General features: G+C 40.8%; 1 protein-coding gene across 1 annotated transcript; it reads right to left on the reverse strand.

Moving 5' to 3' along the window:
• Positions 1–1249: 1249 nt before the first annotated feature.
• On the reverse strand, positions 1250–15612 carry egf (epidermal growth factor). Its single transcript, XM_077578588.1, has 20 exons — positions 15368–15612; positions 14903–15084; positions 12360–12587; positions 12075–12277; positions 11876–11986; positions 10620–10742; positions 9683–9805; positions 9016–9141; positions 8782–8918; positions 8107–8255; positions 7740–7844; positions 7407–7624; positions 7136–7303; positions 6035–6181; positions 5825–5944; positions 5564–5702; positions 4742–4906; positions 2191–2287; positions 1886–1982; positions 1250–1798 (listed from the first exon to the last, which is right to left on the reverse strand). The coding sequence occupies exons 1-20, from the start codon at positions 15518–15520 to the stop codon at positions 1617–1619; spliced, it is 2973 nt and encodes a 990-aa protein (XP_077434714.1). The 5' UTR covers positions 15521–15612; the 3' UTR covers positions 1250–1616.
• Positions 15613–20588: the final 4976 nt, after the last annotated feature.

Here is a 20588-nt window from a genome sequence, read left to right on the forward strand (position 1 = left end):
GGCAAATGAACAGTGTGGCCAAGTACAGCAGTAACTGATTTTAGGAAAGTGCAACAGTTTGAATAGTCTTTGGCGGGGAAACTAAATTGTTACCACTTAAATCTATTATTATTAGCGAGGTGTGAAATCCACCGTTTGTCTTCTTTTTAGGAACTTGACGATACATACCACTATCACAGTTTGAACAGCCTGAGCTTAAAACCTCTTAAGTCTTTTTTTTTCAGCAGTGTTGACACCAATAAATGTTCTTCCTTTTAAGAAAGTGTGACATCAAACGTTTGTCTTCTTTTAAGGAAAGTGCTACTTCAATTGTTCAACATCTTTTTAGGAAAGTGCAGTAACAGCTTGAACAGTCTGCACTAAATATTTCATAACACAGAAATGTTTCAATCTTTTCTTCTTCTAACATCAATAGTTTGTCTTATTTTTAGTTAAGAGCAACATCAGTGGTTTGATTTATTGCTAGGAAAGTGCAGCATCAATATTTTGTCTTATTTTTTTAGTAAAGTACAAAATTAATTGTTCTTTTTCATAAAGTGCAACATCAGTCTTTTTTTTTTTTTTTTTTTTTGAAAATTAAGCATGTGGACAAATATAGCAAGCAGGATTGTATTTGCATACTTCTGGAGAGAGTAATGGGTAAAATGGTAATTTCTTTTAAGGAAAATGCAAAGAAAAAAACAAAAAAAACACCAAAGTCTTAAAAAAATCAAAATCAAATCAATGATATAGAGCAACAGTAACAGTCTGAATTATGATGCTGTAAAATATCATCGCCATTTGTTATGGACGTTCACTAGCCATAGGCTGAGTTGCACTGTGCTAGATTTGGCAGACATTTTGGACAATTCTGTGCTTAGTTCCAACTCTGTGGGTCGTGGCTACACTGTGGTCTTTCTGTACGTAGAATGCCCCTATATTTTTAGTTCACTCAACTTCCCAGTGTCAGTGACTCAATTGCCCTCCATATTGTCCAAATTGAGGTGTAATTCAAGATAAATTGACTCTTGCTCTTTGGACTGCACCCTAGCCCTCTATCTGTTAGTACTAATGGAGGCCAATGTATAGATAAGTGTGCGCTTGCCAGGAAAATCAATATCCATGTGACCCTTGAGCTATTTTTTTCTGTGAATAGCCTACCAAAAAAATAAAACACAACCATGTCAGTTCAAAAATGTATTTTACAACAAAACTATTAAAAAACACATTCTGAGTAAATTTTGATTCAATAGTCAGAAGCTGTGATTATAGTTTTATTATTAGAAGTACAGTATAAAGTTTTATGTCACAGTTTTGTGTTATTGCTTACAGCTGCTAAAAGTTTATATGACACAGTGTTGCCTATCCAAGTACTGCTGAATATGATGATAACAAATTATGGGTTTCACCCATTAGTATATCAGGAAATATCAGAACTGGCCAGGCATTCCAAAAATATCATCATCACTATCCAACCATCAATTTTCTACACAACTCACTATTTGGAAAACAAATACTGGAATGTCGGTAGTTAATAGCTTCATAGAACCAAACTAACTGAATCATCTACATTAACGCCATTGTGTAAAATCTAGTACGCTGTTGACCCCTAGTGTAAAAATCAGGTAATGCAAGACTTAAACGGCGCAGGAGGCAGCCGATTTTGTACCGAGTTGTGTCTGCGAGATGGAATCTGGCGCATGACTCGAGCTGTGGACGGGTTGCTGGTTGGTCTCCATTGCAGCAGCGGACACCATGGAACACTCATACGCCTGGTTGAGTTTAGACCATGTCCCTGTTTCTTCGGACTGGTTGTCTCCTAGACAAAAAAAAACAACCCAATTATATTCTGGAAGATGTAGGTCTATATATTTACCTGCTGGGTGTTCACAATAGCTTCAAGTACCTGTCTCTGAGGAGCAGGATGGACATACTGCCCTCCTGGGACAACCCGTTGTTGGGATGATGACTCCTTTTGGGTCGTTCTTTACCGCTGTGTAGACCTGCAGTCGGACAGTGATAGATTAAGGGACACTAAATCTTGTCTGCTGGCACAGGTGACCTGGGGACTATTCACCCCCTTGTTATGGGTAGGATGCTATGATGTTTGAAATGCCTGTGCCAGTGTATGCTTTTGATAAGTACTCAATTTTGGAAGGAAGCACTGGTGTGATGGACCACAGTGCTACCATAGTTTGCTAACATGCTTACCTGACATACGTCGTTTTTGGTGATCTCGTCCTCGTCCTTCACACTGGTCTCGGTCACATTACCCGCCGAGGGCTGCTTGCGGAAGAGACCTCGAGTTCTTCACATAAGAAGATTTAAAATTAGAGTTGCCTCTCAAATCACTACACCCTAGCTTTATAAATTATATTATAACATATATTATATATTATAAATCCATGTTTACTGCACAGACCTCGAGACACAGAAATGGCTTTTACAGTGTGGTTTTATCTAAGGTGATGGACACAAAGTCACATGACTTAACTTCAGGTAGACACGTTGCCAATTTTATGACATCCTTGTGTTTAAAAAAAAGAAAGAAAAAAACTGATTGCTAAAGAAACTTTTTGGGGTAATGAGGAGACAACTCAGCAAGAGTTTATGACTTGACATATGACTTAATGTACTTAACCCTAGTAAGACTGGAGGCTTATGATTTGCACATACAGTATCTGATTTACTGCCACCTTTGGATTATGCACTTTGTCATACAAATCAACAAGTTTGTGAACGTAATCCTGTGTAAGAGCTGGTGTGAAGTGTTCCTTTGCGGATAGAGAGACATTTGCCAAAGCCAAACAATCCTAATTGTCTCAGCACCAAGATAAGATTTTTGATACAACTCATGTATTGGTGTAGCTTGCCAAGATTTAGTAAGTAAATCCAGTGCTTGTGTTATTCTCTGTGAATTTGATGGTGCGTTTAGGTAAGTCAGTTTTAAAACCAGGGTAGTTCTTCAGTGGCTCATATCTCTATGCAATTCTTTCCCGTCCCCTCTAAGCAAAGACACTGAAGCACCAAACTCAAAAAGAGCGCCCAAATGCACTTGCAGTCAAGTGCAGAATGCAATTTGAAGCCGAGCTATTGGCGGCCATGCGGGGTCATACCTCAGCGGCTCCATTTTGTCGCAGCGAAATGACCTATTTTGATGCGTAATTGCTGTCGAACAAGCTAAACCAAGCATGTAATTGAAAGCGTGCCATTTCCACAGACGGGTAGGGGGGCACTGTGACCAAGGCAAGTGCGAGGATGGAAGCGCGAGATGGAGGCGAGTCAAGAATGCATGGCGAACGCCGACAGCCTCGTCCGTAAGCCAGCAAAACAACAGCAAAGCAAATCAGCTACTTAGCAACAGCTCCGGTGGAAATCAAATGGAGCGGATGTTCCAGCTGTGTCGTCACTCAGCTACGCGGTGCTACTACATGCTGCCACATGTGCCCCCCCCCCACCCCACGCCTGGAGACACTCCCATCACACGGCTCACGCATACCAAATTTGCGGGTGTTTTCCTTCGTCAATAGAGCAGCCCCACAAGAATGATGACCAATGATAATAACATAGCACTGCTTTTACAGTAATTTGTAACACCATATTATTTATGTAAAATGAAACCTCTATAGTCAAACGTTGTTGAGATTGGTTAAATTTGGCCCAAATCCATCCAGCTAGCCGTTATCTATACCATCTGTCCTCATTAATCTCATTCACTCCCAGCCATTTTCACTCAAGCAACCCCCTTTCGCTCCTGGCTATTTTACTGGGTTTTGATTGATTTTGCAAAGCCCACATAATATTGTGTTCTACTGCTACAAAAACATGGAACCCACCAAAAGAAAGATTAGAGTCTCTTCTTGCATCAGGAAAAAAAAAGTTTGCATCTGTTTCTGTTTTGCAGCAATTAACATAGCTAAATTTAATCATTATTCACATTCCTGGTGAAAACAATAGCAAAAAGAGCTTGTTGCAACATGGCTGATCTCTTATACTCTGCTGCCACTTACTGGCCGTTTTTTGTAATAACTACTTTTGTTTTAAGCAACCTCTTCAGGTCAGAAGCTGCATCAAAGCCTTCTGTATGTTCTAGCATTAAAAAAAACAACAACAACAACGTATAAATATGTTTTTGGGAGTGAAGGACAAAGTATTAAAACACACATTCATATGTTAATAATTAATAATAATAATAAAAGTGCACATAGGTGTGATTGTGAATATGGTTGTTCGTCTCTGTGTGCCCTGAAATTGGCTGGCAACCAGTTCAGGGTGTACCCAACCTACTGCCCGAAGCCAGCTGGGATAGGCTCCAGCAACCCCCGCGACCCTTGTGAGGACAAGCGGTTAAGAAAATGGATGGATGGATGGATGGATGGAATAAAAGTGCACAACTAGCTACAATATCCACCAGAGGCCTCAGTTTGTTTACAGAGTAGACATGTTGATAGACACACTTCAGTCCCACTATGAACCTTAACTCATTCAAACGTTTTATACGCTTTTGGGAGTGACAGACAAAGTATTAAAAACCTTATTTAAATGTTTTTGTGTTTGAATGAGTTAAGGTTTATGATGAGACTGAAATGTGTCTATCCACATGTCTACTCTGTAAACAAACAGAGGCTTCTGGTGGATATTTTTTTCTCATTCATTCACTAATTGAAAATAGTGACTGTTGTCTGCATCATTCATTTCTGAAATGGAAAACAAACAATTGATGTTGCACAAATATAAAACGTAGCAATTCCTCCCTCCTCACCTGTAGCAGTAGCTGACACAGGCGGTGATGGAGAGTAGGCAGATCAGGAGCACCATGCAGGAGGCGACGACTACGTTCCTACGTTTCTCCTCCTCGGCCTGCTGAAGCTCCCACCATTCCAAGTCACTGAACTGGCAGCGCTCGCCCATGTAGCCCGCCACACAGCTGGAACAGGTGAATATTGATTATTTCAATTACAGTATATTTTGTAGAGATAATAATGCCTGTTTGACATACAGGTATTGAGTGACCAATGTGATTATTATTGTCCCCTGTTGCCCACCTATTGAGGATATCAGCTTCTGATTGAGGGCTAATTTGGGCAAATTCCCCATTGTGCCATATGCCCATTGTTGAAACTGGTGACATGGGCTACTTTTCCAACGTTCTTTGGGGCACTACTGAGTGAATGAATCTTGGAGGGGTGCTGTTGGGGACCCCCCAAAAATCACATACATTTTCAGTAGGATACACGATTACGCCTGTATGCAAATATCAGTGAGTTTCAGGTTTGTTGAGTGGCCCAAAACGGCGATTCCTTCTTTGGATGATTGATAAACACAGCCATAATAAACATATTGTGAGTGTCAAACAAACATGGGCATTACAAAATATTTTGTAAAGGCATCAAAACAATATGCATGGTCCAATGTATTTAACTGTGACTACCCAGTGTACCCATATTTCCTACAACAGCTTTATAAATGTTGCTGTGGGTTTCATCGAATAATTGTGTCCCCCTAGTGGTTAAAACCATTCATTATAACAAGGAGCCTTTCTCTGATGGATCAGTTCCAAGTTAATAAGACAAAGGTGAATTACTTGCAGGCGTAGGTCTCCACCTCAGGGAAGTAGAAGCAAATGCCCTGGTACAAGCAGTATGAGTCATGGGTGGAGGGGCAATTCTCCACGGAGCTTCCAGGGTGGCTGGCCGTGATCGACGGAGGTGTTTTGCTTATATCTAGAAAAAAAAAAAGATGACAAAAGTCTGCATTTTTGTTGCAGTTGTGGCTTTCCAGTTTATATTCATCAATATATTTTATTTTCTGTTGCTTTTATACTAGAATGATATCATATACCCACCCACACACGAGTGTCCATCACTGGTGAAACCTTCTAGACAAGTGCAAACCGGGTTGCCGGCATTCAGGGTACACTTTGCGTTAGGACCGCATGGTTCTGCCGAATAACACTCGAGTTCGTCTGACAGACACCACGTGGAAACACATAAATGAATTACAATCATAGTAAAATGAACAGCTTTCAATTATTTTTCTTGGATGCTGTTGATACCTGACACCATCTTGTCTGTGAATGTCCTCGTGTCAACTTCTGAGTCCACAGCAGCTTTGTTAGAGGGTGTGTGTAGTGCGCTTTCATCATTGAGTGTTTTGTCTGGGAGCGATGTAACACCCATGGGCTTGTTGTTGAACCCTAACCCTAGGAAAACTGAGAGTCAAACTGCAGTTCACACTGCAAAAACTGTAATCTTAAGTAAGATACAATTTCTTAAATTTAATTAAATTTGCTTATTTTGCTTTGACAAGTTATTGGTACTGGAAGCTTAAAACAAGCATTTTCCACATTTTAAGATGACAACTAACCAACATCAAAGGCCCTGAACTGGGGTTTCATAAGTTGAATTTTCTTATTTAAAGATTTTACAGTCTTAATAATAAGACAAATGGAAAAAATACAAGTATGAAAACAATCAGGCAAAAGTGGAATATAGCTTGTGGTTCGTTTCGTTGTATTTACTAAGCTAATTTTTCCTTCTTCTAGTACCAGCTCAGTGGTCTAGTGGTTTGAATGCCTACCCTCAGATTTGGACGTTGTGGGTTCAATCCCTGGCTGGGTCATGACAAAAATGGGACTTGTTAACCTCCCTGTCTGACACTCTGGAAAAGTTATCCAAGCATAAAATAATACTTGTGTATTTTAAGAAAATAGGTCTATTTATTACAGCTTGAAAAAAGTCAATATTACCTGTTTTTATTCTAAAAATACTATTTTCAAGACTGCTGTGGTTGATATCAGCATAGTATTATTTTCTTATTTTTCAAAATCTTACAGGTAACTAAGTAAAATTTTCTTGTACTGTTTGCCGATAATTTTGCTTATTTGAAGTAATAATTTTCTTCTTTTACTATGTTTTTTTTCTTATATTTTCTACGGTCCTTTGTATCCCTATTTTAAGTATGCATACTTAAAAGTACAGATATTAAGCCCCTAACTCAACTATCTCGATAGGACTTACACATTTTCAATTTCCAATTGGCCGTTGTAAGTGGATACATGGAAGTCAGCCTTTTCAATTCATCCTCAATGGGTGGATTGTACCTCTAATCCCTACCCATATAGATTCATAAATACATCTTTGTTTATTTGCTGTACCTGGTTTAGCAAGCGGATGCACCACTACAACAGAAGCAGGTTGGACCAGGTCACCAAAGAGACGATGCAGTTCCCTCCCAGTCCGCTTGTGCACGCTCAATAGCTGCTGGTGCTCCCTGTCCACTAACCATAGCCTGTCCTCAAATACGGCCAGGTCAAACGGCCAGCCTGGGCCAGTCGGAAGAGGAAATTGTGAAAGTCAGTGAAACAGGTGAGCGTCAATCATTAGGCACGGGTTTAAAAATAGACCATGGTCATTTCATAACCTCACCTACTTGGATCTCTAGCAGGATCCGTCGTTTGGAGCCATCCAGGGCGCAGGTCTCTACTCTGCTCCCGTCGCACCAAAATAGACGATCCTCAGCAAAGTCGATGGTCAGACCTCCGGGTGCAACCAGGTTGGTGTTTGCGATCACTGTGCGGTCCGTCCCATATAAAGAGCAGCTTTCCACCGTAGGTTGGTGTCCGATATCCGCCCAGAACAACTTCCTCAAAATAAGAAACCAAGTGTAGTATAGATGACGTTTTAAGTCAGTACATATAATAGGGATTTTCTTAAGTACGTATTTTGGAGTATAGCAATACAGTTCATTGTTAAACTGACTTGTCCAGAGGATGAACTGTGATGGATGTTGGTTTGTCGAGTCCTCTGCTCACTGCAGTTGTCACATTGAGTCCATCCAAGGTACTGCTGACCACTATTGACTGTCTGGAAGTGTCACATTTAAATCCTTTACTTTAATAAGTCCTAGCTTAGTTCAAATGAATGAATTAGAGTGCCCCAAAAAGTGTATGCTCTAGTCGCTTCAAATGGGGTCACGGTGCGCCTGGAGAGTCAGGCAGTACAGGTGGAAACAATTCAAGCACATGATGCTGATTGATTTATAATTGGAGAGGAGGCCCCTAAAACCACATATTGAATGAAAACATTTTTGTAACTTGCTTATTTTTAAAACTGTCCATCTACGCACCTTGTAACGGTCCAATACATTTTACGATGGATCCAGTCGAGAGCCAGCCCGTTATTTGAGTCTGGACCGTCGGTGATGAGGCGTTGTCTGGTCCCGCCGTTCATATGGATTCGTTCGATGGTTTTCTGGGATGTGCTGGCAAAGTACACCTTTAACGTGATGAAAGAGCATAACATTAAATACACTTACCCCACTTTACTGTGACCAAATATAAAACTTTTTTTTTTTAAAGGAAGAAAAACAAAACTATTCAGTTACAATATCTGTCCACTAGATGTCACTGCATGCCCACACCTAAATAGGACCCTTGTGCACTGTTGCTATTTAATTAAAGTATCTATCTGAACTCTCATTCTAAGCCTTTTGTTTTTGCAGTGTTTCCCACACCATGTTAATACTTGGGTGGGCCAGCCAAGTAAACTGGCCACCACCCAAGAAGTTTTCAAGATTTTTTTTTAAAAATATATTAAAAAAAATAAAATAAAACGTGTCGCGACCAGATATACCACATGTAATGTTAGTTCGCCGTCACTTTGTGGATTGAGAGGCTAGAGGAGATGTAGTAACAACACACACGCTCACACTCGCGCACACACACACACACCCCACACACACCTGCCGGTGTCCACCCACCCAGGTAGATTTAAAATCTGTGGGAAACACTGTTTTGCTTACATGATTTGACACTGGGTCATAGTCCAAAGATACAATTGCTCCTCTGGTCTCATCCACAATGATTTGTCCCTCAGTTCCATCACTGTTTATTCTATGCACAGCCACCAGACTGGCAACAAGCAGATATGGTGGTGGTCCTAAAACGAAAAACAAACAATTGCATGTGCAAGCTTAAGTGGGCACACGGAGATAAGATGTGTTAATCGGCTACTTCACAATAATAGTGTGACTCACCAGAGGCAATGCACCGCTTGCCGTCTTGGTGGAGCTGGTAGCCAGGCATGCAGTCACATTGCCACCTAGTGGAGGAGACAGGGACGCACAGCTGACTGCAGCCCCCTTTGTCTGCGGAGGAGCATCCTGCAACAGTAAAAAAATACAGTAGTCATGCCAGTCACTGTTAACCTATATGTAACAACTTGTAGCCTATCATATTGTGTTATTGTTTTAATGATTAACAGGGCAGCCGTTGCCTGCCACCATGGCAACTCATCTGTCTGTGTCCTTGAGCTTGACACAAATACCACAACCATGACTGTGATGGGTCAAATTTTGCGTACGTTTGTGAACATGGCAAATAAAGATGATTAATCTGTTATGTGTCTTTTAAAAAGTAAGAATTGTGTTTAAAAATAAAAATAAAAAACTCTAACAGACTGAAACATTCACACTAAACCAAACCCGCAACCCAAGGCTTAACTTTAACCGCCCTAACCCAAATCCAACAGCTAATCCTCAACCTACCCCAGACCTAACCGTGATCCTAAAAAGGGCACTTCTTATACTGTAGTAATGTTAAATGTATTTCACTATTCTTTCTCATGCGAAGAAAAAAAAAGTGAATTTTATTCTTTCTTTTTTATTTACTTTGTACTGATTAATTACACATAATAAATGTTACCTGTACAACCCTGTCCATCCTCCTTTAACACAGAGCCCTTTGGACAAACACACACGGGACCCTCATCTGTTGCTAGGCAACCATGACCACACTCAGTGGCGTTGCCTTCACAAGTTATGATCTCTGATGAGAGGAAACAAGCACAGAAATGTTACCTTTCATAAAGGTTGTTAAATGATGCAGCATACATGTTGTTTGTTATACATTATTTTTAGGCAGCGTCCAACTAGCAACAAGCTTCTTATGTAAAATCCCTTTATGAAGTCAGATCGTAATCCTGTAGAAATGGGTGAAAGTGTGGTGGGAAGCAGTCTGGGATGTAATCTTAGCTCATACTGGACATGGACATGATATACACAATAGTAGCAGTCAATGGTTTTATATCCATAGTGGTTTCTTGACTTGTTAACATGGCAAAGGTAGTATGCTAAACAGTTTAGGCTTAACAAAGCCACTGGTCAAACATGGTTCTTCCTATCACGGGTGTCACTTCCTTTTCTAATTTCTTTGTCTAAGGTAAGCATTCTTTTCAGCAAATACATTTTTACTTGTACGCGACTACTTTTTACTTTTACTTGAGTAATATTATTTTGAAGTAACACTACTCTTACACGAGTACAATTGTTGGCTACTCAACCCACATCAGAAAATAAGTCCCAAATGAGCTCAGTTTTGCACAATATTTTTTTATATGTGCACTATACAAGTGTCAGTGTTTTGTCCCAAAAAAGTGTACAAGCAATTGGTTGCTCTCATACAATGTCAAGGCAGTCTGAGCGTCTGCGACTCAGCGTTTTTATTGACTCCTGTTGCATTAAAGTTGTGACTGCAAGGCAAATCAACAAGAAGAGCTAAATGACATGAACCAAAACAAGTCTAATTTAAACTGACGAGCAAACTATAGATAGATACAAGACAATCAAGTGTCCCACTATACCTCTGCATGTTTTTTTATCCGGTAGAAGGGCATATCCGTCGGGGCAGGTGCAGAAATAAGACCCTGGGATGTTCTCACAACCAAGAGAGCAGCCGTGAATCCACTGGGCACATTCATTCACATCTAAGGTAAACAGCAGTAAATAGTTATAATTTTGATCATGTATAATCCATGTTGAGTGAAAGCAGCAAGGCTAGAACAACCTTTGCTACTTTGACAACCAGGTGTATAGAGCTACGGCATCGACAAAAATGTGTGCCCGTAAAACGGTAAAAACATTGATTGTATCTTCCCTTGTGGAGGCAGCATTTGTTATCAAGCTGCCGAATTGCACGTCATCATCTGTGTTGCGGATCCATGAATGTGGCACATGTAGAAGACACATTGGCAAATAGTTCCTCCTTCCTGAACCTCTAAACCTAGCTTTACCCAGAGATGGACTGGCACAAAAAAAAAAAAAGGCTTAAGCCCACTGACCTGGCCCGGCCTGGTCCGACTCCTGACTGCCCTTGCCGAACACATAGTTCTACCACTGATATTGGCTGATGTTGGTTCAGTTTGCTGTCTATATTCCAAATGGATTAATGGACTAAAAATAATTTAAAAGCATTGCATCGGCCCCCAAAAGACGCCGACCCACCAGCCATCTGCCCTGTATGTCCAGCCATGGACCTACCTAATTTATATTTAGCTATTTAACCCCCTCCCTTTGATTCTATTTCTATCATATCCATAGTGGAAATAAATAGTATTACGGTTTAAAAACACATAACACAATCTACAATTTGTTTGGTCTCCTGTGCCCGTGTAATCGCAAGTGTTTGATTTTAATTTTATTTTTTTTAATAAACACTAGGCCTAATACTAAACCTAACCATATTCCTAATCCATAACCCCAGCCTTTACCCAACCCTGAACCAAACCCAAACAACAAATCCCATTCTATTCCCAACCCAAACCCAAAGCGCTTTCATATAGTCCTACCATTGCTTGGAAATGGTAGTGCTGAGCCCAACCTAGCTACCAAGCCATGAGTGGAGAAACTCATTGTTGGGGTGGATTTATGTACAGTTAATTATCCAAATTGTTACATCAAATCAGATGACAAGCCAAAGAATTCAGTTCACCTGGCTCACAGACACATTTTGGGAAATAGGCAGAAAATGTACTTGGTTTATATTGTATATTTGTATACAAAGTTCCAAAAAGTCAATTTTGCATAATCTTTGGTGCGGCATCTTTAATAAAAACCTTACCTTCGCAGTGGAAGCCTTGTTTACTGAGAGCAAAGCCAGCGCTGCACTTACAAACTCCCTGCTCAGTACTTGAGCACACATTGACGCAGTTGCCGCTCTGCTCATCGCATCCTGATTGATAAGAATTAGCATTCATTTTGTATCGTGATTTCCAGCATTATAGGAAATAATACAGGTTGAACTGAATGTCAAGTAAAACCTGGAAGCGGCGATGGTGAGTCCGCCATTGGCTGCTTGTCAGGATGAATCACTTTGATATCAACCGGGACCTTTGCCATTTGTTTTAAGTTGACGTCCAGATCCTCGCCACCCGTGTACTTGTCGACTCGTTTTATTGCTCGGGATGCGGCGTTGGTGTAATATAAGTGCTTGTGGAAAAGCGCTATTCCCAGCGAATCAGACCTAAGCAAACAAGAGAAAAGAATGTGAAGCACACAAGTAAAAAAAAAAAGAAAGGGATTGGAAATAACTTGAGTGTGTTTACTGAAGGGGCTGATCTATGATATGCAGGGCTTTGCCGTTGTAGTCTGACGAAACGATGGTGCTTTCTCCTTGCAGACCAAACTGTACCCAGAACAGTCTTCTGTCTTTGTAGTCAATTGAGAGTGCCTTCAACTGCTGTGAGGTTTTAACCAGCATCATTTTTGCTTGTCCTGTCATGTCACACCGCTGGACGGTCGGGCTCATTCCACCGGACAGCCAAAACAAAAACCTGTCAAATATAGTATTTGTTTGCTGATTTGTTCATTTAGGAGAAGTATGCATAGAGCAACAATTGGCAGGGATTTGCGCTTGTTCCCCTCCCTTACAATCAGCAATCACCCGATTGTCAAATGTTTCTAAAAGACTATCCTCAGCGATTATCCATTGGTGTGGGGTGTGTTGAGTGATTTATATATATATATATATATATATATATATATATATATATATATATACAGACGCTCCCCTACTTACGAACATTCGAGTTACGAACAACGGTACATACGAACATGTCTGCGCGCATGCGCGGATGTCAAAAAATGTTCGGAAAGAGATGCTGTAAGTTAGATTTTGTATTGCGCACCTTTTTCCGAGTACTGTAGTGCTTCTTTCCGCCGCTAATACCGACGCTTGGCGCTGTGAGAGCTCACCCAGCATTGGAGGCTCAGCAACGTGTCGCGGAGGAGGAAGAAGAAGAAACGCCTGTCGCTCATAGATAAAGCCATCGCACTCTTCGAGCAGCAAGACCCAAATATTGAACGTTGCACAAAGGTTGCAAATCAATTGAATGATGCCATACAGTGCTACCGCATCATTTATGATGAAAAAAGAAGAAAACTGTGCAATCGCTTCTTTCGGCCAGTTTCTAGTAAATCCTCCAAGGAAGATACTCATCAACCCTCATCTTCTTCTCCTCGACCCTCAACTTCTTCCTACATTGAAGTTACGGAGGAGGAAGTAACTTTTGAAGCCCATTCCAGCGACGACGAAGAACCTCTCATGATATAAAATCCTCCTCTTCCTCCTCCTCCTCCTCCATCAAATCCTTAAGCATCGAGTACATCTTCCAAAAGTAAGTTAAACTTCATTTTATTTATCTTATTACGTACATGTACATACTGTGTGTGTCTCTCGCTCTCTCTCTCTAACATACGTAGTACAGTACTGTACGTATTCTCTTTAAACATCAATTATAATACAAAATATAGCACTGAAGCAACTTACGAACGAATTCACCTTACGAACGATCGCTCGGAACGTAACTCGTTCGTAAATTGGGGAGCGTCTGTATATATATATATATATATATATATATTTTTTTTTTATTTTTTTATCCCTGATCTGCGTAGCAAATGGTTGGGGCCAACAATTGTAAATGTTAAACCTGTTGAATATTTATGATGGCAAATCCGTGTACCGCAAATTGCATGATTGTGACAGAAAACTGAATGATTTGTTGGAATTTAGATGTCTCTGGGGTTGGTGAAGGACTCTGGTTGGTGGCATGGTGGGTGGTGTCTGGTCGGTGCTGGATTTCACTTTCCTTTATTTTCTTTGGTCTTTCCTCGGGTCTCCTGAGGGCCTCACGACTCTGGCTGGAAGTGTTCGGTTTAGGTGAACGGTATGGGATTTTTTAATAGGTTTTAGGTGAACTAATGAATACACACGCACATACACACCCACATACAAAAAAATAAAATAAATACAAAAAAAAAAGAGAGCAATGATGATGACATGTCAAATCGGTAAAATTACCGAATGAACAATACTGAGCTCTCCAGGGAAAAAAAAGAAAAAAACAAAAAGAAAAAAAAAGAAAACGGAATGATTAGGAAGCGACCTAAGTGCACATACTAATAGTCGGGAGAAATTTGAGCGATTTCCCTTCCTTTCAATGAAAGTCTGTAAAGGCCCATTATCGAATGTCTCCAAAAGAATCCTGTGCTGTAGGGGGTCTTTCTCTCCATGATATGCTTGGAAAACGGTCAGGCTGACATGTTCAGCTTGTTCAATATTTACTTTTTTTTCTTTTTTTTTCTTGTTCAATATTTACGATGGCAACTCCTCACATGTGCGGCGAGTCACGGAGTCCATGATTATAACGTGAAACAGAATTATAGCTGGTAAGGAAGTTTGCTGCCAGATATATATACAGTATATATAAAAAAGAGGAAGAACTGGTTGTATTGAGAGTTTTTATATCATGCTTTACAAGTTATTCACCGCAATAAAAAAAGACATGATGAAACATTTGCAACTGAAACACAGTTACCAGATGAGCTACAGTAACCTAGCTTTTTGTATTTCTTAGACTTTGCTCTTTTTTCTATGTATTTTCCAACAGTCAATGTGGCACCATGCTGCCTCTCACAGGTAAGTCTGGGTTATACCTTGGTTAGGTGTGGGATGTTCTTTGCTGGTCATCTCAAGTACGTCACACACTTTAAAATCACTTTCCTCATCATATGTTAATAGATGGGTGACAGGTTAAAAAATCATCAGTGTGTATCATAACTTTCTGTCATAAAATTTGACTAGTGTTACCTTTTAGTGGGGTCGATCACAATGGAGCTTGGCTGAGTCAAGTGCCTCACGAGAGTTTTTTCACTTTTCCCGTTTGTATCAATCCTCTTGATCCGGCCCTTTTCCCTGCTGGTCCAGTACACGGCATTCCAAATCCAGTCCACGGCGAGGCCCGAGATGTGTTTGTCGGACGAGTACAGTTTCTGCGGAAGAAAATAAACGAACAATTTGTGTCCCTCCAAAGGCAAACCAAATCAGCTTCTTGTAACTGTGTTGGTCATGTGACTGCTTAGTTACAATGCCACAACATCAAAGGTGAGATCTTGGAGAGGAAAGTCAGAATGTCTGAAAAGCTGAAAAGTGTGTGTGTGGGGGGGGGGGGGGGGGACTCAAATACAACCCGATCGTTGTTATGTGTGTATCTTATTTAAATGGAATCAATCAATTGATCCAAGACACTCCTCTAATCAATAGCTTCAACGTCACCTGTCTGAGCAAGCCTCTCACAGATGACTTATAGATGATCCCGGCGTGCTTGTCCGCCCAGTAGATTTGTTCCTCGCTGAAATGGAAATCAAGCAGGATAGAAGATGCCACGCCAGCCACCAGCCGTCTCTGATTCTTCCCGTCCAGGCCCATCCTGTGTATGGATTTACCTTGGCCGAAGATCAGGAAGGGCTGCAAAGCTTAACACAAGGCATCGTTTTCATCTGTCTGTCCCGGAGCAGCTTCGAATTCAAGGTTGCAACGGGTCATTGCACAGCAGCACGACAAGATTGAAAGCTAAAGAAATGCCACCAATGATGATGCCCAGTCAGTGCAGTCAGTCAATTCTCTGCAGATGAATAAAGTATATGCAAATAAATAAAGTGCCTTTGCTGATGCGGATAAAGAATTTTTAATAAATATAGCTGGGGGCTGTCAGGTCATATTTTTATTCAGGAGGGTAATGGCTTTGGGATAAAAGCTCTTCTTCAAACTTTTTTTTTTTTTTTTTTGCCTTTATGGACCTGTATCGCTGGCTGGAAGGAAGTAGGCCAGGGTATAAATTGTCCCGAAGAACTTTTCTATTGCTGTTTAAGCAGCGAGAGGTAAAGATTGTAGAAGTTCTAGCTGGTTTGTGAATAAAGCCTTGGTCTTTCTTAAGAAATGATAGCAACCAAGACTTTATCTATTTTCCAAAAGTGTTGGAAAAAGAGTTATTGGGGTGGCCTTAAAAGTGAGTGGCAGACGTTGACACATGCCTTATTTGTTGTGTTGCTCTATCATGGTAATATCACTACGTGCAACCATGGATACTGCCTCGACTCTGCGGAATGAAGAAAAACAATGAGCGATGGCTGACAAGCAACATAATGAAATTGAGGTTCATGGAACGGTCAACTTTATTGTTGAATTTGTAGGTGGTGTTCATCCAACACTATGAGAACACATGTTTCATTTTTACCCGGTGGCAAATGACGGTGACTGGAGAACGTATTCATTTTAGATTACTAAGAAAAGTGTGAGCTGTCAAAGTGGGGGAGCCATCGGGCTCGTCCTGTGCCCGCACCTCGTAAGTAAATATTTCACTGTCCCGTCACAAATCACCCACAGCTTTACTATTTAAACTCCATTTTACAAATACCAGCTGCTAAACTTTTCATGGTTGATGTCATTGACATTTCATCATCATTGTATCAAAATTACAAGTGTCTGCGTGTACAAAGAAGCTTATAGTCTTATTCCCCCCCCCATTTCACTCACATAGCTAACACATAGTCATTTGAAATAAAAATACAAACTTTAGATGATGGATGGATAGATGGATGGATGGATGTTACACAGCTAGCAAATCTAATTCACCTCACGGGAAAATAATGGATCGGTTAGGGGGTAAACTGAAAACCGATTTCAATTGGAACATTGGTTTTGATTTAAACGAAAATGTATTGGTAAATAAACTAATGAATCGGTCCCAATATAGCTTGAAACGGCTGATCGGCCAATCAAACAGTCATACATCAGTATAAAATTGGTTTGATGTTGCTTATGATTTGTTATTTCTCCAAATGTATTTAATGTAAGTTTGGGTTTCGGATAAACACGACAAAAACTACGATACAATTCTCTAGTCTTTGATAAACTCTTTGAAAGAAATGCTACATTTACAGTATTTTATGGATGGATGAATCTTATTATATGTTATTAATAATTAACGATATTCTTTTATGTGAACTTACTGATTGTTATTGAATTCTGATAATCAAATATCGGCAATATGCAACACTGTTTATTTATAAATCTCTACCAGTGTTTACATTTTCAAATGATCACTTCGCTAGCATTCCTCAAAAATCACATTATATTTCTAGCTACCTTTTTAATCTGGTAACTAACTGCTAAATGTATCAGAATACATTTTTGAAGTAACCCTGAGTCCCAACCCTGAATGTCAACATTTAACAAGAGAAGATTTTAAAATTACAACATTATTCTTGTAATATTACCGGTACACCTTTTATTCTGAAAAAGAGCCTGTATTCTCTCTCTCTCTCTCTCTCTCTAAAAAAAAGGACTATACTCTCAAAAATATGCCTTTGTTCTAAAAAAAATAAAAATAAAATCATGCCGGGATGTGTCATATTTATGTGATATATCAGAGCTTTTAATTGGTCTAAGCTAAGGTGTTGAAGAGTAGTTCGTTTAGTATGTTTGTTAAATTGGTACGATGTAGGTTGAATTTCTAAAATAATACAGCATAATAATTTATTGCCAATTATCTTGTGGTCTTCAAGATATGGGGGAGCCTGGACCTCTAGTTTGAGAGCCGCTGTGTTTGATAATACAGCTATATATCTAAGAAGAGAAGAAGAGAAAAAAACAACAACATGTACCTCAATCAGCATCCCAAACAGATGTACTACAATTTCCCAAGACATTTAATGGTGAAACAAACTCACCGACACAGCTGCTGTTTCTGCCCGCCCGTGTCAACCTCTCGTCCCAGCATGCCGTGCCCAGGGCCAAAGCGCCACTATTTTGCACCGTGAGATAGATCAGCACCGTCGTGAGCGTCGCAGCCAACATAATCCCGTTCACTTTGCCTTAGGCATTCCTACAAACAGCACCGGCGTGGAAGAATTTCCTCGAACCAAATGACACCTGCGCCTGGACCGTTTGCATGTCACCCTGTGGCGAGGGTTACGACTTCACATATGAGGAGGTGTCCCAAGTCTCAAAGTGAAGATGCTAGAAAATAGCGTGCATATCCTGCACATGCCCCGCGTTGGCCCCCATGCTGCCAGTCTGTTTTGGAAGCAAAGATTGAAATTCCTGACACCCCCTTGGTAAATTTTGCACATGCAACCCTAGCGCTAGAGCGAAACCTCCTTTAAGTCAGTGTCCCTAGGCAGAATGTGGAAAATGCCAGCAATGAGGTCGGGCCCTGTAGAAAGGTCCCACACAATAGCAATTTGGCCTCACACCTCCCCCCTGAGAGACATGTCCCTTCTCCATGTAGATTCCTGATTGTGTCTGGAAGACTAAAATGACAAGTCAGTTTGGGCTTTAGGGTTAAATTACATCCATGCAGCCATCTCCTATATCCACCGTTTGTCCTCAGAAAGTCACAAAATGTACTGCCTACTATAAACAGAAATGTGATGATCTCATCTCACCAGCACAGAACAGATAGTTGTTCTGCATATCACTATACGTCGCTGGCATAGATAGATGGACAAGGATTAAAATATGTTGTAAATAAATAGATTTCAAACCAATTAAATTCCGTTCCGTTCCGTCTTCAATTCCGCTTATCCGGGGCCGGGTCCCGGGGGCAGCAGCTTTAGCAGGGAAGCCCAGACTTCCCTCTCCCCAGCCACTTCAGCCAGCTCCTCCAGCTCTGAGGACATGGAATGTCACCAATTAAATTAAATCAGATAATTGGTTGGGAATCTACTGCCTATCCTGTTCAGGGCCATTGGTGAGCTGGAGCCTATCCCAGCTTACTTGGATCTTGAGCGGGCAAACACACTGGACTGGTACAGTATCTCCATACATACTTTTTTTTTTGTCAGCCACTAGTGATAGAAAAACTGATGTATTGTTTGTTGTGAATACAGTATACTGTATAATGATTTACAGGCCAATTAGGTGAAAGTGGATAATTGGTTGGGAATCACTTTTCTAGGGGTGAGAAGCACAGTCATCGGGGAGGGACTCAGATTAGAGCCGCAGATGAGGTGGCTTGGTAATATTTTTAGGATGCCTCCTGGACGCTTTCCTAGTATTCCAAGCACAACCCATTTGAAGGTGGCCCTGGGGAAGACCCAAGATACGTTGCAAAAACTTTCAGCTGGCTTGGGAACCTCTCTGGGATCCCCCCAAGGAACTGCAGGAAGTGGCTGGGGAGAGGGAAGTCTGGGCTTCTCTGCAGAAAGTAGAAGAAAATTGATGGATCACTATTAAAGGTTAAACTGAAGTCAACCCTGTCTAACTTTTTGGAGAGAGAAGCAGGTTACACCTTGGCCTGGTCACCAGTCAATAGGCCGAAACTTCCTCCATCCTTTTTATCGTCAGTTGGGTTGCGGATGTGTTGGAGCACAGCTTACTTTGGGCGAGAACACCGTCCTATAATCCTGGGCTGGTCACCAGTCAATCGCAGGGGACATATAGACAAACAACCATTCACGCTCACATTCACACCTATGGACAATTTGGAGACCTCAATGACCCTAGCGTGTTTTTGGTGTGTGGGAAGATAGATGCAAGAGTATCCAGAGAAAACACAAATTCCACTCAGGAGAGCTTGAGATTTGAACACCAAACGTCAGAACTGTGAGACAGACATGTGAACCTCCAAGGTCAAATTCAACTTGGGTAAACTCCAACCATTCCTAAATGACGTGCACTTCCTCACTCACGGACAATAGACTCGTTTTCTGACACCAGAGTGTCAAATAGTCCCCGAGGTACATCAGCCCCTGCAAGGAATGAGTAATTTCGAGAGAACGGCATTGGCGGAGCGCATTACCCTTAATTGTTTGGAGAACAACAAGCAAATGTCAGGGACTAAACCCTCTATTCATAGCCGTTGTGACTGCGAGTCTTTGTCAGCTCCCGAGTCACCAGTAACTTCGTAGAAGAGCGCTGCAAGATTTATGCAGCTCACTCAGTCCTTGAGTCCAGCAGTGGCCGAGGCGATGACCTTTTCTCACAATTCTTCCACCTCCTATGCTAGATGATGAACAATGAGCGCAGTACTATGTTTGCTCTGTCTTGCTTTTAGGCTGTCTTGGGCATCACTGCAGCCACATTTCTTCTTACACATCATTCGGGAAGAGGCTAAATCTGAAACTCTTCAGCTCAAATAACTCTGTGTTTATGCTCCCTATTTCAGGGGTTTTCAAACTCTTGGGGAGCTATTGGTAATACCCTAATAATATATATATATTTTTTTTAATTCCCCTGTTAAAGCCTATTACAGGGGAGATGACCTCATAATCTTAACGCTACTTAACCATAACCAGTAACTTCCATGTGTACCCTTAAATGCCACAGAAAAGTAAAAAGTTGAGTATTTTTAAAGAATAAGTCAAATATATGCCATGTTAAATATTTATAGACAAACATTTTTGTTTGTTTACCCTTACAACCAATTTCACTAATCCCCTACACATCAATATAGGTTACTTTGCCTTATTAGCTGAGTTATATGACATTTCTG

This window comes from Vanacampus margaritifer, chromosome 10 (genome assembly GCF_051991255.1).
Source record: "Vanacampus margaritifer isolate UIUO_Vmar chromosome 10, RoL_Vmar_1.0, whole genome shotgun sequence".
NCBI lineage: Eukaryota > Metazoa > Chordata > Actinopteri > Syngnathiformes > Syngnathidae > Vanacampus > Vanacampus margaritifer.

Coding starts and splice junctions, on each gene's coding strand:
- egf (XM_077578588.1), bottom strand. CDS start 15,520: ATGGGCCTGGACGGGAAGAATCAGAGACGGCTGGTGGCTGGCGTGGCA. Junction 8,919..9,015: donor CAAGCGGTGCATTGCCTCTG/GTGAGTCACACT, acceptor TTTTCGTTTTAG/GACCACCACCATATCTGCTT. Junction 5,945..6,034: donor CACAGACAAGATGGTGTCAG/GTATCAACAGCA, acceptor GGTGTCTGTCAG/ACGAACTCGAGTGTTATTCG.